The sequence below is a fragment of the Ictidomys tridecemlineatus genome, chromosome 6 (assembly GCF_052094955.1).
Source record: "Ictidomys tridecemlineatus isolate mIctTri1 chromosome 6, mIctTri1.hap1, whole genome shotgun sequence".
In the NCBI taxonomy this organism is placed as follows: Eukaryota; Metazoa; Chordata; class Mammalia; order Rodentia; family Sciuridae; genus Ictidomys; species Ictidomys tridecemlineatus.
Genome location: NC_135482.1, coordinates 91,032,693 through 91,052,191, shown reverse-complemented (window position 1 = coordinate 91,052,191; position 19,499 = coordinate 91,032,693). Strand labels below are relative to the sequence as shown.

The 19,499-nt window shown below is 35.6% G+C and overlaps 1 protein-coding gene across 9 annotated transcripts in view; it reads right to left on the bottom strand.

The window, feature by feature from the left end:
* The window catches only part of Lmo3 (LIM domain only 3), a 58,111-nt gene that overhangs the window by 36,035 nt on the left and 2,577 nt on the right, over nucleotides 1-19,499 (bottom strand). For 2 of the 9 annotated variants that reach the window (XM_040280951.2, XM_040280949.2), the window contains exon 2: nucleotides 12,874-13,087. In XM_040280951.2, the coding sequence (XP_040136885.1) occupies nucleotides 12,874-13,079 (206 nt within the window). In that variant the 5' untranslated portion in view covers nucleotides 13,080-13,087. Of the gene's footprint in view, nucleotides 1-12,873; nucleotides 13,088-17,076; nucleotides 17,332-17,845; nucleotides 18,097-18,294; nucleotides 18,362-18,561; nucleotides 18,896-18,981; nucleotides 19,013-19,048; nucleotides 19,224-19,499 lie in introns of those variants that run through there. The other 7 variants (XM_040280948.2, XM_040280947.2, XM_040280946.2 and 4 more) reach the window with 7 other exon arrangements.

Here is a 19,499-nt window from a genome sequence, read left to right as displayed (position 1 = left end):
GACCCTATAATAGCAAGCACTGGTCTGTCAGGAGTGCATTTTAACAGCACGACACAAGTATTTTTCACTACAGGAGACAAACAATGATATGTATTACATGCAGTAAACACTGCCTTTGGTACATAGGGTTCTTTTAGCATTTATCTGTCTAAAATCTCACTGTGTCCTGAATGAGGGTTGCAGGGGAGGGAGAGAAACCCTGCCTCATATTAATGTTGCCAGTGGCTACAGTATAGCTTTAGAAAGAGCCCACATGCATTGTCAAATTTCTCCTGAAAGAAATCTTTGATTTAATATGAAATGAAGAGAGCAAGACACATTAGCTCATGCTTAGAAAGTCCCTTTCTTCCAAATAAGCACCATGCTTCATTCTTGTAACTCCTAAACTTTAGCATTCACCCCCCTTTAACTCACAAGTATCACTATCAAACAACTTTCACTCACTTTCAAAATTAAGGGTATAGAAATCTCAAGGATGCTTTAAAAATTATTAGCATTTCTATTTCTGTTTATTTTCTAACTGACCCTTTAAACATTATTTTTATAATTTAAGACATGTATAAGGGAGTATTCATGACATATATATGATGGATATATATATATATATATATATATATATATATATATGTGTGTGTGTGTGTGTGTGTGTGTGTGTGTGTGTATAAGAAGGTACATACTTAAATTTTATTGAAAGAAAAGTATATAATCAAAATATTTAGAGGACACTGCAAAAAAGACTATCAATAAAAAAGATATCTGCATTCTACTGATCTCGTCACCTGAGAAAATGATACAAAACCCAACACTATAAAGGAAACCTAAGACAACCTAAAATTTTATACTTCAGACCTATGGGGTATTAAATATAATGCTTTACAAGGCTATAGAACTTTCACATGCTAAAACTGGAAGAAAAGGGGTATCTAAGGTATTTTAGAAAATTGGTACAGGGGAAGTCCAATTTTCAATAATTTCCCTAAAGACTCAAATTTACCCTGATTTGTACAAAATATACCATAATCTTAACTAAGAAACCATTCCAAATTTCAGTTATCATGTTAAGAACTTTTTCTGATGTGGTCTTAAGTGCATATGGTATCTAGGTATTTATCAATCTTTTATGTAGATGAAAAGCTTGCAAAAGATCTTATTATAGTTGTAACCTTCTGTATTCTTATTAACTATTCTAACACTCATCTTAATCTGTGTCTTTAATCTTCTCTTTGTGTTTCATTTTCCCACTGTCTCTTCTTAACTCAGTGCTCTTCTTGCTTCATAGCAACAGAATACACCACAGGGCACTGGTCAGTGTATTCAGCTCTTTTAGTTCTGTGAATAGGTATGTTTTCCCTTTATACAGATACCTAAACTGAGGCTTGGAGAGATGGAACATCTTGCCTAGCGACTTACAGCTGGGATGTAGCAAAATGGGCCAGATTTCACCACTGAAAAACATGCCTCTTAAATCTAGTGATTAAATCTAACCTCACCTAGTTAAGGAGAAGTCTGGGGAATTAAAAGAAAGAGTGTGGCATTCCTTTTTTAATAAAGGGATATTCACAGAAAATTTAAAAAAAAACACCAGATAAATGGGTCATAATGGGAGTGCACAGCTGATTTGCCATTAATGATGGTTAGTTAGGTGGGCAACATCTAATGTAGTAGAACAACAAAAAACAGTGAAATGGTTAAAATACATGATATATATAGAATGAATGTAGAAAAAGCTTGTGGCTTTAGAAATAGGAGTTGTGTTGAAAATGGAATTCTCCATCAATAAATTTGAAAAGAAAAATTAAATAACATTTTAATTTAAAGTCTCCTCAAAATGTATAACTCATTCTTAGGTCACTGTAGAAAGTCTCATATTTGGTCAAATAAGCAAGTGATTTCTATTCCAAAGGATGGCAGTTAATTTATTAACTATCATTGATGAGAGTACTTAAATATCAAACTATCAGGTGAAGATCATGCAAATTTTCCTTAATATCATGCTCAAATTGATCTACTTTGGAAAAATAAAAGAAGCACAGGTCTTCAATTCATCCAGGACAAGACGGCATTTGCAACAGATGCCATATCTACTAAGAAGAATAAGACGGCTGCTAGAAATTAACAGAAAAAAATTTAAAAAACAACAAAACAAACAAAACAAAAAAACCACCCAGGATGCATGGTGACAATAGGAATTAAGACTTGTAAAGCTCTTTTGCCACCACCTGCTACTAAGTTTATGAAAAGTATGTGTTGGATGTGTATGTGTGTGTGTGTGTGTGTGTGTGTGTGTGTGTGAAGTATAGGTTCCACCATTTTGAAAGCTCAACATCCTGTGCCTCCTTGGGAGATTGAAGGCATATTAATTAGCACAGCCTCTCAGCAAGTAGCCATGAGGGTGACCCCAACCCATTTTATAAATATAAGGTTCAAGGATGTTGATTTGTATTTAAAACTTAAGTTTCAGTTTACAAAAGTAAATACAGTTTACATATAAACATCTCACTCTCACAAATAGGAAAAAATACTAATTGTTTAGTTTCAAGGATGAATGCTTCTCTCTTCTTGATGTGAAACTGACTTGTGTGGGCTAGGGTTAGGTTAGCGGTGAGAAAGTGCATATGAACACTTGCCTTATATTTGTCTCATCTCATCAAGAATGTGATTTACTAAATTGTTTTAAATAACAATGAACCATTAATGTATCTTCTAAAAATGTCAGGTTTAGAAATATTTATGATATTTAGAGAAAATAGGTTGTTTTAAATGTTTTGTGCCAGAAAATAAACTTCAAGCTGGGGGCTGTGGTATACCCCTATAATCCCAACTATTCAGGAGGCTGAGGCAGGAGATTCCCAATTTTGTGGCTAGTCTAGGCAATTTAGGGAGACCCTGTCTCAAAAAATAAAAATAAACTCAGAGCACCCCTGAGTTTAATACATAATTCTGGGGGGAAAAAGAATTTACTTCAATAAAGTTGACTATTAATTAATTAACTTATCTTCTTATTTTATCATTTCCCATGCTTCAGATCACTCCCAGGGCATTGTGTATGCTGGGCAAACACTAGACTATTGAACTAAACCCCCATCTCAGGTTTGGCTCAACTTTAAAAAACATGAAAGAACAAAACAACAACAATAAAAATCACTCTCAGTCTTACTACATTTGACTTCAAAAGTTGGAAAGTGGCAGTCTTTGAAAAATCCACATCTCTCAAATTATTATTACCTAAGTATTCAAAAGATATCAATTACATTGTGATCTGGAATGGATTTACCAACATTATTGGTTAAGGGTTAACCTCCAGAATGCTGCATTGGCAGCTTCTGTCATTAAATAGGCATTTCCTGGCATTTTACACTGAAACACTATGATGTAAATAATCCATTAACCACATTAGTGGATGAACACAGATGTGTCGACTTAAAATGAAAGCATACAATTAGAGCATAATCCATAGACTAGCAATGGACAGCCAAGTGACTGAATCCTGAGGTCTATTTTCAGATTGATGTTTTACAACTATTACTTAATCACAAAGGCTTATCAATAAGGCCAAATAAAGACATTTTTAAGAAAGCACAGTAAATAATGAATGAAAAATAATCCCATTCAATTCAGTGCATGACCTCTACCATCCCCAATGGAATCGATTCCATAACAGCCAAGTTGAGTAAACTTTGCAGTTATCAAAACCATTGCTACCTTCCTGGGGGACACTTGGAAATGTACAGGGCAATTTTTTGGTTGTAATGGTGACAGGGATACCAGGGGCCCTTACTGCAGCTGCTCCTAATCCTTGCAACTTTTGCTCTTATTTACTCCAGCTACACTAGCATCTTTGATGTTCCTCCAACATATCAGAACATCTCTTCTTTCAGGACCTTTGTCCCGGCTGCTCCTTGTGCTCTAGATGTTCTTCATGTACATGCCCATGCCCAGCTCCTTCACTTCCTTCATGTCTTCACTCAAGTTGCCTCTCAAATGAGGCTGCTGTGTATACCCTATGTAGTACTGATATCCTTATCTTTCCTCCCTCCCCTCTCCCTTTCTCTCTTTCTCTAACACACACACACACACACACACACACACACACACACACAATAGGCAAGTATAACAAACTTCTTACACTGCTATATTTTCCCCCATAGTTATTACTGTCTTCCCATGTACTCAATTATTATTTTGTTGATAACCTGCTTCCCTTAACTAAAATATAAAGTTTCCAGGTGGGAAGAATTTTTTTTTTTTTTGCATTTTATTCAGTGCTGTATACCAGGGCCTTATTCAGTATCATAGAAAAATGACATCTGTCGAATGAGAAAATGGGGACAGGAATGCTAAGTGTTTTACAAGGAGCATCAACTGTACCTCTGTTTATCGTTTACCAGTGTTTGTGCTAAGATTGAACAGTACAAATATTTCTGAGCTAATTCTCTCTTAGTCTGCACCCAAGATATAGCTGTGAAGCTCCGCTTTTATAGCTAAGACTAGTGGCTTACAGAAGAACTTTCACAGAATCTAATTTTTACCTGTAATTTATAACTTCCCTTCTTCAAAAGAAATTTTCATCTCTCCTGATCATACCTGCTCTCATTCTCTACATTGGTTCCATGGGTCATGACTAGAATGAAACTCTGTAGAAAACTTCAAGAATAACTTTCTGTTGAGTTCTCCCCAAATTTCCCATGTTGAATACCTTAATCTTTACATAGTAAAATGTTAATGTATATTTTAAATTAATGTTATATAAAATCAACTTGAAATAAAATATTCTACAACCATCATTTACAGAGATGAAATAATGGTACTCAAATCCTTTGCTAAGTGACCAAATAGTTGCATCATGAAACTGTTAAAGAGAAAGCAGGATATGTAATTATTATGATGTAAACCCCAGGACTACCCTCAGTAAGGACTCATTGGAAAGAATGCATGCTTCAAGCTCAAAAATGTTCCACATTTTCCCCCTATAAATAGTCACAGAAAATATAGTTTATGAGTTTTAAGTCTATTTGATATCCTTATTTCTTTGTATTTTTCAAAGTGTGAATGATCCTCAGTGGAATATTCACATGCAATCCTTATAAGTTTTTAAATTATGTTCAAACCATAGTTGAAGTATTCACCTGTCAAATTCAAGTAAACAGGCCCACAGATACTAAGACTCATGTTGAGCGGTTGAAGCTGGGTCCTCTCTCCATTCACTTCTTTCACTCCCACTCACCCAGGTAAAGGAACAGTACTGGTCCACTCCTGTTACTTAGTCTTTATATGTAGCAATTGGCCAGAAGATATTTTTATTAAGCAGTTGATATATACAAAATAAGCATTGTGCTTGATTTTATAAGGTATTCTAAAGTGTACAAGTTCTAAACCTTCTGCTTTCAGTGATATATGAACAGTATATCAAAGTATATCATCATTTTAGAGTTTTGAAATCTTTTTTTTAATTATAATTTTTGAAAACAGGTAAACATGAATTTCTGTTAGAATTGTGATAATCAGAAAAACCATGACACTATTCTAAAAGTGTTAGAAAGTAAGTATACACTAGTGATATCTGAAAATAACTTTCTCCCATTGATGTTGTAGGATCCCACAGCACTAGAGATGGAAATTTATTTCTTCTCTGTGGTAATTTTAGATTATTGTGGAATGTTAGCATTAGCACATTTTAAAACGTTCCATGTCCCCCTTACTTGTCCTTGTCATATCTGATATTTATGTTTGCTAAAAGTGACTTTCTGTCTTTATTAATAGACTAGGTTTAATGTGGACAATGCCTTACCGAATTAGTGATAATAATTTTATTTAAATATGACTTTGGTGCATTCATCTGCCAATAATCTTTGAATTCCTAAGAGTCTTTTATTTTCCCAATAGCCCAGTTGGTGAATTTTCAATTTTCAATTGAATCATAACAACATATGCTAATTAGAGTCTAACTTAATACATGAAGCTTAATGTTAATTTTCCAACTTCAAATCAGGAATCTGACTATTCCAAGATGATTATTTATCTCAAGTGTGATTTTATTTTAAACTTATAAAGCCCACAGCTAGACATTTTTACATGATAAAAAGCTAACATTATGGTGCAAAGGAATTCAGCAAAAAGATTTAGAATTTTTACAGAACTACAAAAATACTGTCAAGAAGAAAAAGGTTTATCTAGAAGTTTTGATAATATAGAACAGAAATTAAAAAATGGCAGCAGTAAATACATAAGCAACTGATGTAGTCTGTGGATTAGTAGATATGTTTGATTAATAAATCCTAATTCCTTTAGAGAGAAGTTATCTATTAATGCTGATAAAAAAGAGGCAGAAAGCAGTTGTTTCAAAGTAAGAACTAAAAATCCAAATGCCACATTTCTCGCTTCACAATACAAACTTTTACTTCGAAATACTTTCATTTCTTATAAATGCCCTGAAAAGGGAAATATATTGTTATTCATCAAAACAAGGATCTTTCAATGGTGGAATCAGATAGAAAAGACAGTATCAAACTCCATAGGAACTGTCAAAAAAAACCAGAATTAGATGATAAAAATCAAATGGGAATAAATTTAGACATTCTATAATTTTATAGAAATTGTCTTTCATCTTAGAATGGTGAAGACCCTGAAACAATAGACCAGTGTTATGATTTGTAATATTAAGAAATTAGCTGGCCTCAAATATCTGCATTTTACAGGTTTCAAAGCTTGCCAAACTATAGAACTAAAACATTAAATAAAAGGAAAATATCTTTTTAAAGAAACATGGCTAATGCAAATGTTGTTTTCTAGAAATATCTGATGCTTGAACAAAGTATTGCTATTTGTATTTTCTATTTCTTCTTTTTAAGGTTCTGTTCAGCGTTTATTCTTCATGTATTTTAACATTTATTGATGGAAGTGAGAAATGCTACTAATTGTTTTGGAAGATGGGATGAAGATACAGTATATGATTTTGAATAACAGAACACATTCTCATAGTAACTGGAAAAATATTTTCAAACAAAATATGAAAATAAGACTTTGATGTCTTACAGTATAATAATAGAAGGAAAATACAATAGTCATTTCGGTTGGTACAATTCTTCTTTCAGAATATGTAATTTTTATGTGAGGTAGAAAACTAAACCATATAAGACATTTATACAATGAATATATTCATCCAAATCATGTACAAAATTACTACTTTCAGCATATTTTTAAAATGTGATTCCTTAATAAATTATGTTTGTGCAGTCAAAACACAGCATTAAAATTTATTAGTCACTTAATGGAAGTTAATGGTGAATTTATAAATGAAATTCTGGCTTACTGTGATATATTCTAAGGCCAACCAAAAATAGAGATTCTTTCCCAGAATCCTATGTATTTATAAAGTGCAAAATAAGCACTTTTAGCAATTTTCAAATGTCGTTCTTCCAGATGCATTTAATCCTAAACATACTTGTAGAAACAGAATATATTTTTGCTAAGTCAGGTACGCCTAACTTACCCATCTCATATGTAAAAACTATCCTGACTAAAGTACTCCATGTGTTATAAAAAGATTTTTAATAAACCTATAGAGACAGAAAGAGTGGAAAGTATTTTAATACTCTTGGAGGGTTGTATTTTCCATGAAAATATCTCCATTCTATAAAACAAACCAAAAAGAAAAAGTCACAACACTAAAATAATTATCCTGAATATATAAATCCTATTCACTTAAAACGGATGCATATTATAAATATAGATAAATTTGCAAGTGAAAAAATTCTATGTATAAATTAAATATTATTAACAGAAAGTATTGTAGGGTACTTGTCATTCAGGAAGTCTGATGTGAACCCAATAGTTTTTTCCCAGAATGAGTAGCACTCCTATAAAGTATTACCACAAAACAAAATCATCACTCCTGATTTGTACCGCTCCACAAATAGCACAGTCTGAAATATGTGAAATAGAATTCAATAATGCTTTTCTTTATAAAGGGAAAAATGGACTTAAAATTACAAATTTTTACAAAACTATAACAAGAGTATTTTTTAACAGATCATAGCATCCAACACACTGATAAGTCAAAATACTTCATAATACTAAGATCAACTGAGACATTTAAATGTGATAAAAATTATGACTACAATAAAATATTGAAAAAGCTCAAATGAAGCATATAGAGAAAAAGTTTATTTATAAGGAATTTCATTCTACATAAAAGTTTTTAGGATCTCAAACAATAAAACAATAATGGCCTACTTTTCAGAGAAAATGTTTCTAAATACCTAATATCAGAAAGATGACGTTAAAGGAAAAATGGATGAATACTTCATTCAATATTAAAGAAGCAATGGTGCTGTGAATTTCCAGAAGAAACAACATTAACAACATATTCATATTTACATTTAAGGGTATAAATATGCACTAATATAAATTTAACCTTACATAAAAATTGAGAAGCACCAGGTTTGATCAGTGTAAAATAAAGTTATAGCTAGATTTATGCTCTATGTAGCAATTTTATTTTAATTTTCTCTTTTAGAGTTGTTATATTATTATATTAAAGCATATAAAATTTGTTCTCAGCAGAGCAAGCTTCAAATCATTTTAGTTAATTGGCAACTATGGTGGAACATGAAGCATCACTCTTTCCCAGTAGTTTCATTTTAAACAAATCATGCTCACATATAAAAATAGCAAATTGCATTAAATTTTATATAAGACATTTTACAGCTTCTCATATAGGAATAGCTATAAGCAGCTTTCATGGCATATACCAGAGCAAACAGCTTTGAATAAACTCTCTGGCAAGATATCATTCATAGGGATACAAGATACAGCCTCTATCAACTTAATGCTTAAAATATACCACAAAAAGTTGCAGGCTTAAACAAAAAAATGAGCAAAAATTGTCCTAAACCTTGAGTGGGAAGTTCTGATATCCTTTATTGCCTCCAGATTGAAAAATAAGGTATCTGGGTATTTCTCCTAATTCCATCTGGTTAATGCTTGCCACAAAGTCTTAATTCTAAAACTCCCGACTATTTATTCATATTCTCTAAAACAAAATAGTTAGCAGTGACTGGAGTCTCAAACATAATTACTAAATTTTGCTAATTTTACTTAATATGTTCATCTACTTTATATACTATCAGTTTTAGGCTCCAATTAAAGTTACTAAGATGCTTTGATTTAATTTGTCATAAAGTCACCTTTAAAAATAAAATAGATATAAATGTGGGGGACACATTTATAACAGATATGTTTCTGAGTCTTGACATATAAAATGTTATCTGGCAGATTGACTTCATAGTTTCATTCAGAAAGCATATTAATAGAGGAAGTTCTTGATTCTTCTCTTTCTCTATCTGATGAGTTTTAAAAGAAGGAAAACAGTCCTGCAAATGAGTAAATTTTGTCTTAAATATGGTATATAAGACAAGTTATGGAAATTGAACAAGTCACATTGTGCATAAACTATAGAATATTTTTCTTTCTTTTCCAATTGTAGCTAATTATTCCACAAAGGAAAACAAGTTGAAATAATCAAATTTACCACAACAATGGTTTCTAGAATGCTTAAGATAATATCTTATTTTTAAATTCTTATATTTTTTCATTATTTAATATCTCAAATTATTATACAAGAGCTTTTCTAAACCTGTCATTATTGCCACTATATGCAAAATAAAACACAGGTCTTCAAGATTCATTGCTCAAAATTAAATTTTTTTAAATTAATTAAGAGTTAAATGCCACTGGGAAAAATTATTTACTCTTCTCTAGATATAAAAAATTATCTAGCCTACAAAAATGCCAATTATCAGGTAATTTTTATTTATCATTTTCCATATTCTTACTTAAGTGCCTAGTAATGCAGACTGAGAAACACATTTCTGCAAGTTCTTCTTGACCTGTTTGGTGCCTCAAAGAAATATCCTTAGGCCAAAACCAAAGCAAAACAAGGCAACTTTTAATAGAAATGGTTAAACATTGTGTGTGCAAAATACAAAAAGAAAGTAAGATGAACACAGAGGGAAACAAGAGAAATTATTTTTGCAGTTCAGAAAAATAGAAACAGAATACTACCTATTCATTCACTGATCATATCACGGATTTTATAAAATTAAATAAACTATTCATTGTCACAAAGTCTTAAAATTCTGATTACACGTTGCTTTATTAGTATTTTCTAAAACAAATAAGTTTGATAGTTAACAGTGACTACAGTCCCTATAACATCCCTAATTTCATATATTGTTTAAAATTATTCATCTCACCAGAAACATTTTTGAATGACTATACATTATCAAAGAAATTGATTTGCCCATAAATTTGATGTGTTTGTTGATTTAACACATATAATCAGACAATTTTCATTTGTCAATCAGAGGCATATGTGCTGAACATCTATATAACTTCAACAGCATACATGCTTTCCTCACAAAGCTAAATACCACATCTGTGGCATAATCTGTAACATATCACACAGGGCTTTATACACACACCAATTCTCAAGCTCACTTCTACGATCTGTAAGTGTTGATGAAGTTGCCAAAGAAATCACATTGTATATAGCAAACCTTCCGTTTAACTAAGAGAAAGCTTGCTGTTAGCAACTTAGTTTGAAATGTTAACAACTTAACATAACAACATGTCATTAACGTGGTAATGACCAATTTAAAAGGAAATTGTACTCTGAGAAATGAAAATATTGGCCATCAGAATGAGAGTTTGTATTTGACAGAGGATAAAATGTTTATAAGTTAATAGCATTAAAAGTTGGAGCCCATTAGGGGTTGGGGTCATGGCTCAGCGGTAGAGAACTTGCCTAGCACATGGGAGGCCCTGGGTTTGATCCTCAGCACCACATAAAAATAAATAAACAAAATAAAGGTATTGTGTCCAAGTACAACTAAAAATAAATATAAAAAAAGTTGAAGCATATCAGAAATTAACCAAAAGTTATACCATAAAAATCACCATACATTCTTTCAGAGATAGATAAGGATTTCTGATATGAATAGTATTTGCATAAATTCCCTTCAACAAAACACTTAAGTCATCAAAGACCAGCTTAACATCCTAATTTTTACTGCCATAAGGAAGAATAAAGCAAAACAAATCTAAGGTTACTTTCTCTGCCTGCTATTATATCAACAACCATACAAGTTGTTTCACTCATAATGCAAATATTTTACTGGCAAGTTATTGCTTTTTAAAAAAAATTCAGATATTTCAAGCAACTTTCTTTAAGATTTCCTCAATTTTTGACTTTTTAAAAAGTATTAAAACAGTTTAATCTTATGTAAACTGTATAAACTCCTTGTTTGGAATCGCAACATAAATCCACTTGAGATACTGAAATTGTAAGCAAATGTAAAAGTCAAAAGGAGTCAAAAAGCTGTGACTGTTGGTTAGTACAGATAAAGCAAAACTGGAAAGCAGTGTTAAATCATGAAAAGCAAATACAAATGCTTTGTGTTGAAACGAGGCTCTAATTCGCAATGAGGAGAGGAGAAATTTTTATTTCAAAGAGAAAGTTCAAAGACTGGAGAGTTCTAAAAGAATTCACGTTATAAGTTAACTGATTAGTTGTGCCACCATAATGAGGGAAATCCTGGCTGGGGGGAGTCACTTCCCATTGTTGGCACCTTGCAAGATTTTGTGCACTTGGAACACAGGGGAGTAGGAACAAGTGGCCATAATTAGTCAGAAGGCTGTCAGGTGAGGTAGTGCTGAGAGAGGGGAAGAATAGAATCTGATAAACAGCACTGGATTCACCCTCTTGTAACTACCATTAATCAAAAGATGTATTTTTATATAGAGAGATTGAATCTGACTTTAAATAACTGAATTATAGACTAAGAAGGATCTGATTCCCTAGAAAATACCTCCCAGAATGACCAAGATGGTTAAGGAGTTGCTGCTGATTGATAAATTTTGTGTCATAAGAGAAAAAATTCAAAATAAATAGCTTAATGTCAGACTAGAAAAATGATTAATCGTATCAAATGTGAAAACCCAAATGATGCCATATATCATTTCTCTAATTTGATAGATCCTACTTTATTAATATAAGTAATTTGCAGCTGAATCAAGTCACAAAGTTCCCTGAAAAGCAAAATAATGTTTCTTCAGTGGAATTTCTGTGTTGAGTACTAAACCCTGGGAAACAAGTTCAGCCGACTCCTCCGGCCCTTCTAGGCAGGAGCACCTGCTTTGTCTTCAAATTTCCCAGATATGCACAGTTTGGAGTGTACCTATCATTTCCCCATAATGATGGTCTTTATTTTGTATTCTCCATAAAGACACTGGCAAGTCTGAGGCTGTTCAATGCTCAGTGACATCTTTTTGATGACCATTTTGAATGTCCTGGTGGGGCGGGGGGGATGTATTCACACTTAGGGGAAGTTTTCAAACCATACAATAAATACACCAATAAAAATCACTGACTTCCTCTGACAAATGTGAAACAAAAAGCAGAGCCAGTCCAACTCAAGTTGAACTTTCCAAAAAACAAAGTTAAAATGTTGAGCTCACCCATTTCTTACAACCTACCTTGCTTCCTTATGCTCTAATAAATAAAATTTGCATACGAGTTTCTACAACATACATCCTTGACATTAACTGGCAGTTTCAAAATAAATAGTGAAATAACTTATTCCCCAAAATGAGTAAGCCAAATTGGAACACTGTAGATGCATTTTGCAGGAAGTTCCTTAAGCAGTGATTTGTGTAACACACACTGGGCAACATTATTGAAGGCTGACAGGTCAACATATTCCAGGAACATGAACTGGTAGTAAGGAAATGAAACAAACAAACAAAAAAACTACACTTAACGTTTGTATTTTAAAAGGCATCCAGTCATCACTAGGGTGCAAGGACAATTCCTACCTCAGGTAGTCTCTGCGACAAAGGATAAGATTAGCTTTAGTGTACAGGGTGGAGCCCACCTCTCCCAATCGACAGTCGCAGCAGGCACACTTCAGGCAGTCCTCATGCCAGTATTTGTCCAGTGCCTTTAGAAGATACCGGTCCTTGATCTTTCGGTTGCAGCCAGCACAACCTTTCGGCTTGGTGTCTGGCTGAACTGAGAGCATTTGTATACCTAAAGGAAGACAAAACAAAAAGAAAAGAGAGCTGAGACTACAAGACAGAATAACAAAGATGTCAAAAGACCTCAAACAAGTTAAATATTTAATACTGCCTTTTTCCTAGAAGCGTTCGATTTTCTCTTTTAGGGATGTACTGAAATCTAACTAAATTTTGGAAGTAATATGTCTCAAACTTTATAAAAATCCTTATTAAAAGATTGATGAAGTCATACATATAAAGTGGTAATAATAATGAATTCATGTTGTACATGGGAAGTTGACATTATATATGTGAAGTTAAATAACACTAAATCATTCTTCACATAGAGCCATTCCTCTAGGAGGAAAATGTGAGTAAATGGCTAACAATCTGAAAAGAAAGCTATTTAACAAACGAATCCATATACAGTCTACAGGAGTCAAAAATGAATTTTGCTTAATGGTTAAAAATTTCACTTAATATATGGTTGGTGGTGGAAGAAAAGTACACCCTGTGTGGGATTATATGAAGCTTACTTAGCAGTACAGATGTTTAGAGTTAAAAGTACATAGCACAGCCACCCGAAAAGCTCACCAAACCTTTATTGCTTTTTTTTTTTTTTTGCATCCACATACTTCCTTCTGTGTCCTTGATATTTCAAAGTATTCATTATGTTAAAAATCACAAAATATATTTATGCTCACAATCATCGGTCAGTGCCTATATTAAGGGCATGTTACTCAAGTATATACTATTCGCTTTTATATAAAACTTAAGTATAGGGTCATTTAATTTATTACTAAGCATGCACTTATTTATTTTTATAGGTGAAAGCAGAAACAATGGAAGGAAAAGTCGAAATATATATAAATTTATACACTCATACATAAATATACATAGAAGATCTACACATACTATGTAGATATAGGGACACTTATATATTTTTAAAGCTGTATCTCCATCATAAATAAGAAATCTAGCTGGGTTCTGTATGTTTTACAACTTGGCTGAAATCTTTTCAGTGAATGAATATTCACCTTTGAGTTTCTTCTTATTTCCTAGGTGTTGAACACTCAGCCTTAAAAAAGCTGGCACAAGTATTCAAAGCTTCATCTTTATCACATAACTCATTTTAAGCATGATAAAATACTGCAGACATCATCAATTCAAATTCCCTCATTTTACAAATTGTCATGCAGAGACTCAGTGATGTTAAGAGACTCCTTCAAAGTAGAATAAGAGTTAAAATGTGGATTTGGGGACAAGGGGCCTTCTTACAATTCAGAGATACCTCTGCTCTACTTTGCTATCTCTCCTAGGCATAAAGTTTCAAACTTGGATGTAGAAGAATACAAAGCACTAAATATACATGCATTTTAAAAAGTTTCAAGGAAAGAAATGACAACCTATTATTTTCTGCATTTTCTTTGCATTTCTCTTCTACAAATTAGCAAAACCCTCATTTTCTCCAATACCTTCCAATGAAGGCATCACTACTGTTATCCCCTTAGCCTTACTTAAAATTAAAAAAAAAAAATACATCGGTAAAAAGACATCAAGGTATCTCCATAGCTGAGTAACTTTTCTAGGTATAAATAATAAAGTGCCCATAATAACATTAAGATATTGAACTTTGTTTAGAAAATAACTTGTCTGGTGGAGTGGTAGAGTAGGGGATGGCAAGAAAGAAAGCAGGATGGCTGCTCTTTCTGCATGATATGCATAGCTGGGGTTGTCCAAGCTGCAGACTAGCAGCTGGATTTGTACAGAAGAGCAGGTGGTATCCCTATAGCCTGCTTTCTGTTCTTTTTCTTTGAAGGAGCTAGGGCCCAAGTGTAGATTAATCATAACCCTTGATAGCTCTGCTAAATCTCACTCTCTAGAACTTCTAATAAATGAAGTTTCTTTGATCAGAACTAGTTATCCTCTTCTAGCAAGGTTCCACAAGGAATGAATCCCATTAATTACAGTGCAAGTGCCTTTTAGCCACATACCTAAGGGGAGGGGGAAATTTTGATTTACCAAATGACATTTTGGATTTTGTTACTAAAAAATCCAGAAATATATTCAGAGGAGTCATTCTAATTATCTAACTTAGAAGGCTATTATTTTTTAAATAACAAGGCTAAAAGGAAAAAAAAATATTTCCTATGGTAGCTAAGCTATGTTATTTCCCATAGCTGTGTTATTATCATCAAGTGTAGATGGTCAGTTATCTTTATTCAAAATGCTTTGCAACTAAGACAGGGGGTATCAACATTTGGCACAAGCAACACTACCCTGCTTGTCTTTACAAAATGTTTTTGTTGTGTTGACATTTTAATTTAGCACTCAGAGGCCAATTAATATTTGAAACTCTTACATTCTATCTGGCCTTGGGCATAAAGGAAGTTTGATAATTTGCACTCCATCCCCTATCTTCTTTTAGGGGACATTATCACATTTCTCTAGAAAACAGAATCTTTTCGATTCCATGCAAGTTAACAATTGTAGAAAAGGAACTATTTTGTAGTCACCACATTGCCATGTACCTAAAAAGCATAAAGCAGTCAGTGGCCTCTCCTCATCATCCAGAAGAAAACGTCTGGGTAGAGTTCTGTGTTCGCAGCTGAGAAACATTTCACAAGTTGCTCATAGCACATCAGGACTCATAACTAGTTTTAGATTGGCATGTAAATTGTTCTGAGGGAAATTCTTATTGCCTCTGAGACCCTGCCATTCTGAGTTATTTGACAGTTTAAGGGAAATCATAATTAAAAAAAGACATAAATAATAGCCTGTGCAGTGTGGTGTGCAGAAATAAGTAGAACCATTTCATTTAAACTCTGGTGAGCTTTTAATTGCCTGGATTGCATTGTGAGGCGGCCTAACGGTTGATTGCCTCCATTATGTTCCCTTGTTCTGTGCCATTCATCCGCACAGTCTCAGCTTCAGTAGTTAACACAACAAAGTAACCACAACTCCACAACACACAGGGGTTTAAAATAATAATAATAATAATAATAATAAAAGATTTGCAGTACTTAGACACAGTCTTTTATATTTTTGGACTAACTGCATAGAGTGAATGGAAAACATTTTGTCCCTGTCGGAGGATTCACAGAGGACAATTTTGGAAAAGACACAGGAAGAGGGGACATATAAAGGGGGTTGGAAGAGATGAGGTGCCTCCTAAAGATGCTAAAATGGGAATGCAGGTTCTGCAGCTGGGAGCAGTGGCACAGATTAAAAGAATTTGGCCAACATGGCCATTCGATTGCCAAGAGGTACCAAACAAAAGATTTTCTCTCTTCCTGCCCATCTTCATCCTCTCCCCCACCCCCCCACCCCTGATTGGAAAACTGGATTGGGCCTAAAAGCTTGTTTCTCTCTGTTCACTGGCCCAGAGCATCCCTACAGGCTGCAGCCCCCTAAGGGACAACAATGCAAATAGATGTCCCCAGATCTCTGGCACAGGAGCTGCTTAACTCTGTTCTGCCCCTTCAACTCCCAACCCCCCTCCCTATCCTTCTACCCCCCCTCCCCTTTTTGAGCAATGGAGCTGGGAACCAATTTGATTCCCTTTTTCTCCAATGCAGCTGCAAGGCTCAGAGATACTGACATTTTTCCACTCTTATCAGTTTAATTACAGTTACCATGGCAGCAAAGTGCTAGTGCTTGGCAAAGGCCAACAAGAGATTTGCAAGACTGAGTTCAATTTTGATGCAGCTCACATGCAAAATAAAAAAAAAAAATAAGAAACATACATACACTCTAACAAAGAATCCCTCACGGAGTTTATGCTCCAGCCTTTTGTGGTTGTGTCTTTGCAGCCACACAGGGATGGTTTGCAAAGAATGTAGCAGTATTTGTTGCACCTAGCAAGATTAATTGGTTTAAGCAGCAGTCTCTCAAAGCAGTTACAACAATAATATTTCGGATCTTTCAGAAAGGCACAAAAGCAGCGGAAGAGCAGGAAGGCTTTTGAGCAGCCAAGAGTGCAGAGCGCCGGCAAAGTGCATCTATGATAGATCGTAACCTTACCAAAACTTTTCTCCTTTTTCTGCATGAATTGAGTTAGGCGTGCCTGAGTTGCAGCAGTTTCGCATTGAGCACCAAGCCCAAAGGTAGAAGTAGAAGGGATTCTCCTTGATTTGGCTCAAGTGTGGACCTGGTGCGCAGCCTGCACCGACCAGGACTCACTATTGTGAAGCCACTTTGGGAGCGGGTCGGAGTGGAGGCAGGGGTGGGGGAAGGGATGAGGGCGGCCAGACAAGACACGGTGCACACACGGAGCCCCTCGTAGTGTGGCTGTGTGCAAAATGATGGCGAATGACAAAGCCACATGCTTCCCTAACTCTGCCCATAATCCTAAAATCCCAGCGGCCCTTTTTAGCTTCCTGGTAACAAATGGATTTGATTAAACTGTCACATGCAGCGTTAGCATAGCATATCATGTTCAATATGAAAAAGATCATAAATCTGACTTGTATTTCATAACAGCAATCTGAGTAGCCCCTGTAAAAAAATGTGCTGCATCAGTTTGAATCTCCACCTATTAGGACATAAGCACCTCTTTCCATGGAACCTCTCCCCTCTGGCCACTTCTCGCCTAATCCCCCTCTCCCCGCCCCCTACAACATAGTCACTTTTTCATCCCCAAGGAACAATATTTTGTTATTATGGCTGTATGGGGAGAAGCAGAAGTGTCAACAACAACGAAGAGGTTGTAATTTCAACTCTTTTTTTTTCTTTTTGTGGGGGGTGGTTCATATAAATTTCAGCAAGTAGAAGAAGGGGTCCCAGTACACACCTAGGATTGAAGCCCCTTCCTAAGAGCTGCGAGCAAACATTTTCCAATTGCAAACTCTCCCCGTCCCTCTCTCCCAGGGAGCCAGGGGTGTGGAAATGCTGCAGTTCATGGTGAACTTTGACTATTATCCACTCGAGTCGTACTTGAGACGTTCCGCGCCGCAGCCGCGCTCTCCCTCCTTCCATCAACATCTTCCGCCTGCATCTATTTCATGTCTCATCATAAAAATAATGAAGCCTCACATGATTTAAACAAAATCGTCTCAGTAGAGCTGCAGCCCGAGCGAAAGTTGCAGTGCGGAGCTGGGTTGCAGCTCCAGTTTATGCCTCATTAGGAGAGGCTGGGAAAGAAAAAAAAAAAAATACCCACATCCGCACACGCACGCGCGCACCCGCAGACACACACACCACAAATAAGCCGACGCGTGTGTACACAGTTGCTGCACTTACCTTCTCAATTAAGCGATACAGGGGGAGGCCGTTCAGTAAGCACAGTGGCTGCTTTGTAGCGCTTCTCCTTGGGAAAGGTCAAAAAGAAGCATTGTTTGAAAAAAAAAAAGAGGGGGGAGGGAATCTCTATTTTTTAAGTTTAAAATAATGAGGTCCTCAAGGATCCGCCAAGTAATGGTGTTGACCGCATCTGAGCCACAGGTGTTCTCCTTTTAGGCAACTGCAGTCCAAGGCTGTCTCTCTCTGTCCGGGCTCAAGACAACTTACCCCAGCAGCGTGCGAGGAGCCGAGCTGAAGAAGCCCCGGCTCTCAGCAGCAAAATGCAATCCCTTCCCAGCCAGACATAATACAGCCAAAGAAAAGGTCACTCAGTTATTACTGAGCCGGCGGAGCCCAGGCAGCGCTTGTCAAGACCACAGAGAAGCAGCTCCCTTCCGATTTAAGACTATTTACCTCTCGCCCCCACCCCTCCCCTCTTCTCTCCTTTCCTTCTCTCCCTCCCTCTCTCGCTGGCTCCCTCGCTCGCTCTGCTCTCGAGTGCCTGTTCTGCAGCTCAGTCAAGTACAGCCGCCCTCGGAAAGTGCAAAGCAGCCACGAGACAGATCGGGCTTTGTTGCTAATTTCCCAGGGTGAAAATTTACAAGCCTGCGAGTGCCGTCTGCACAACCGCATGCATATGCTACTCACAAACGCTGGGGACGACCCCGAACACAAAATGTGACCTCTGCAGGAGTCCATTCAGGAAGGACCCTACCTCCTGGTCCCGTCCAAAAGAACTCCTGAGAAAGAACTCCGGAGGAAAAGGGTAGGGTTCCTAAAATAAGCGGGGCATTTCGGAATAGCTGGCCACATTTAAAGCAAATTGCCCTCTAAAGCCATTTCTGAAGCTACCAATTATGGAAATTAAAATAAAAGCCAGGCAATCAACCTGCTACCAGGATACCCTGGAAGAGCACACACCCCTCCCTTTTAAGAAATGTATGAGGTGTGGGGGGTGTCTACAGTTGCCTGGTCACCGACTTCCATTCAGGAACTCTCTGAAGTACCTGCTGCTCCACAAGTCTGCCACACAAGCCCCATCCAGTGAGTGACACCTACTCCCCTTCCTCCCTTCCTCCAGTGGCTCAAGAACCAAACTGAACTATTACCCATTAGCCAGTGCTGAACCCCATCACTACCACTGAAACACATTTTCTGCAATTACC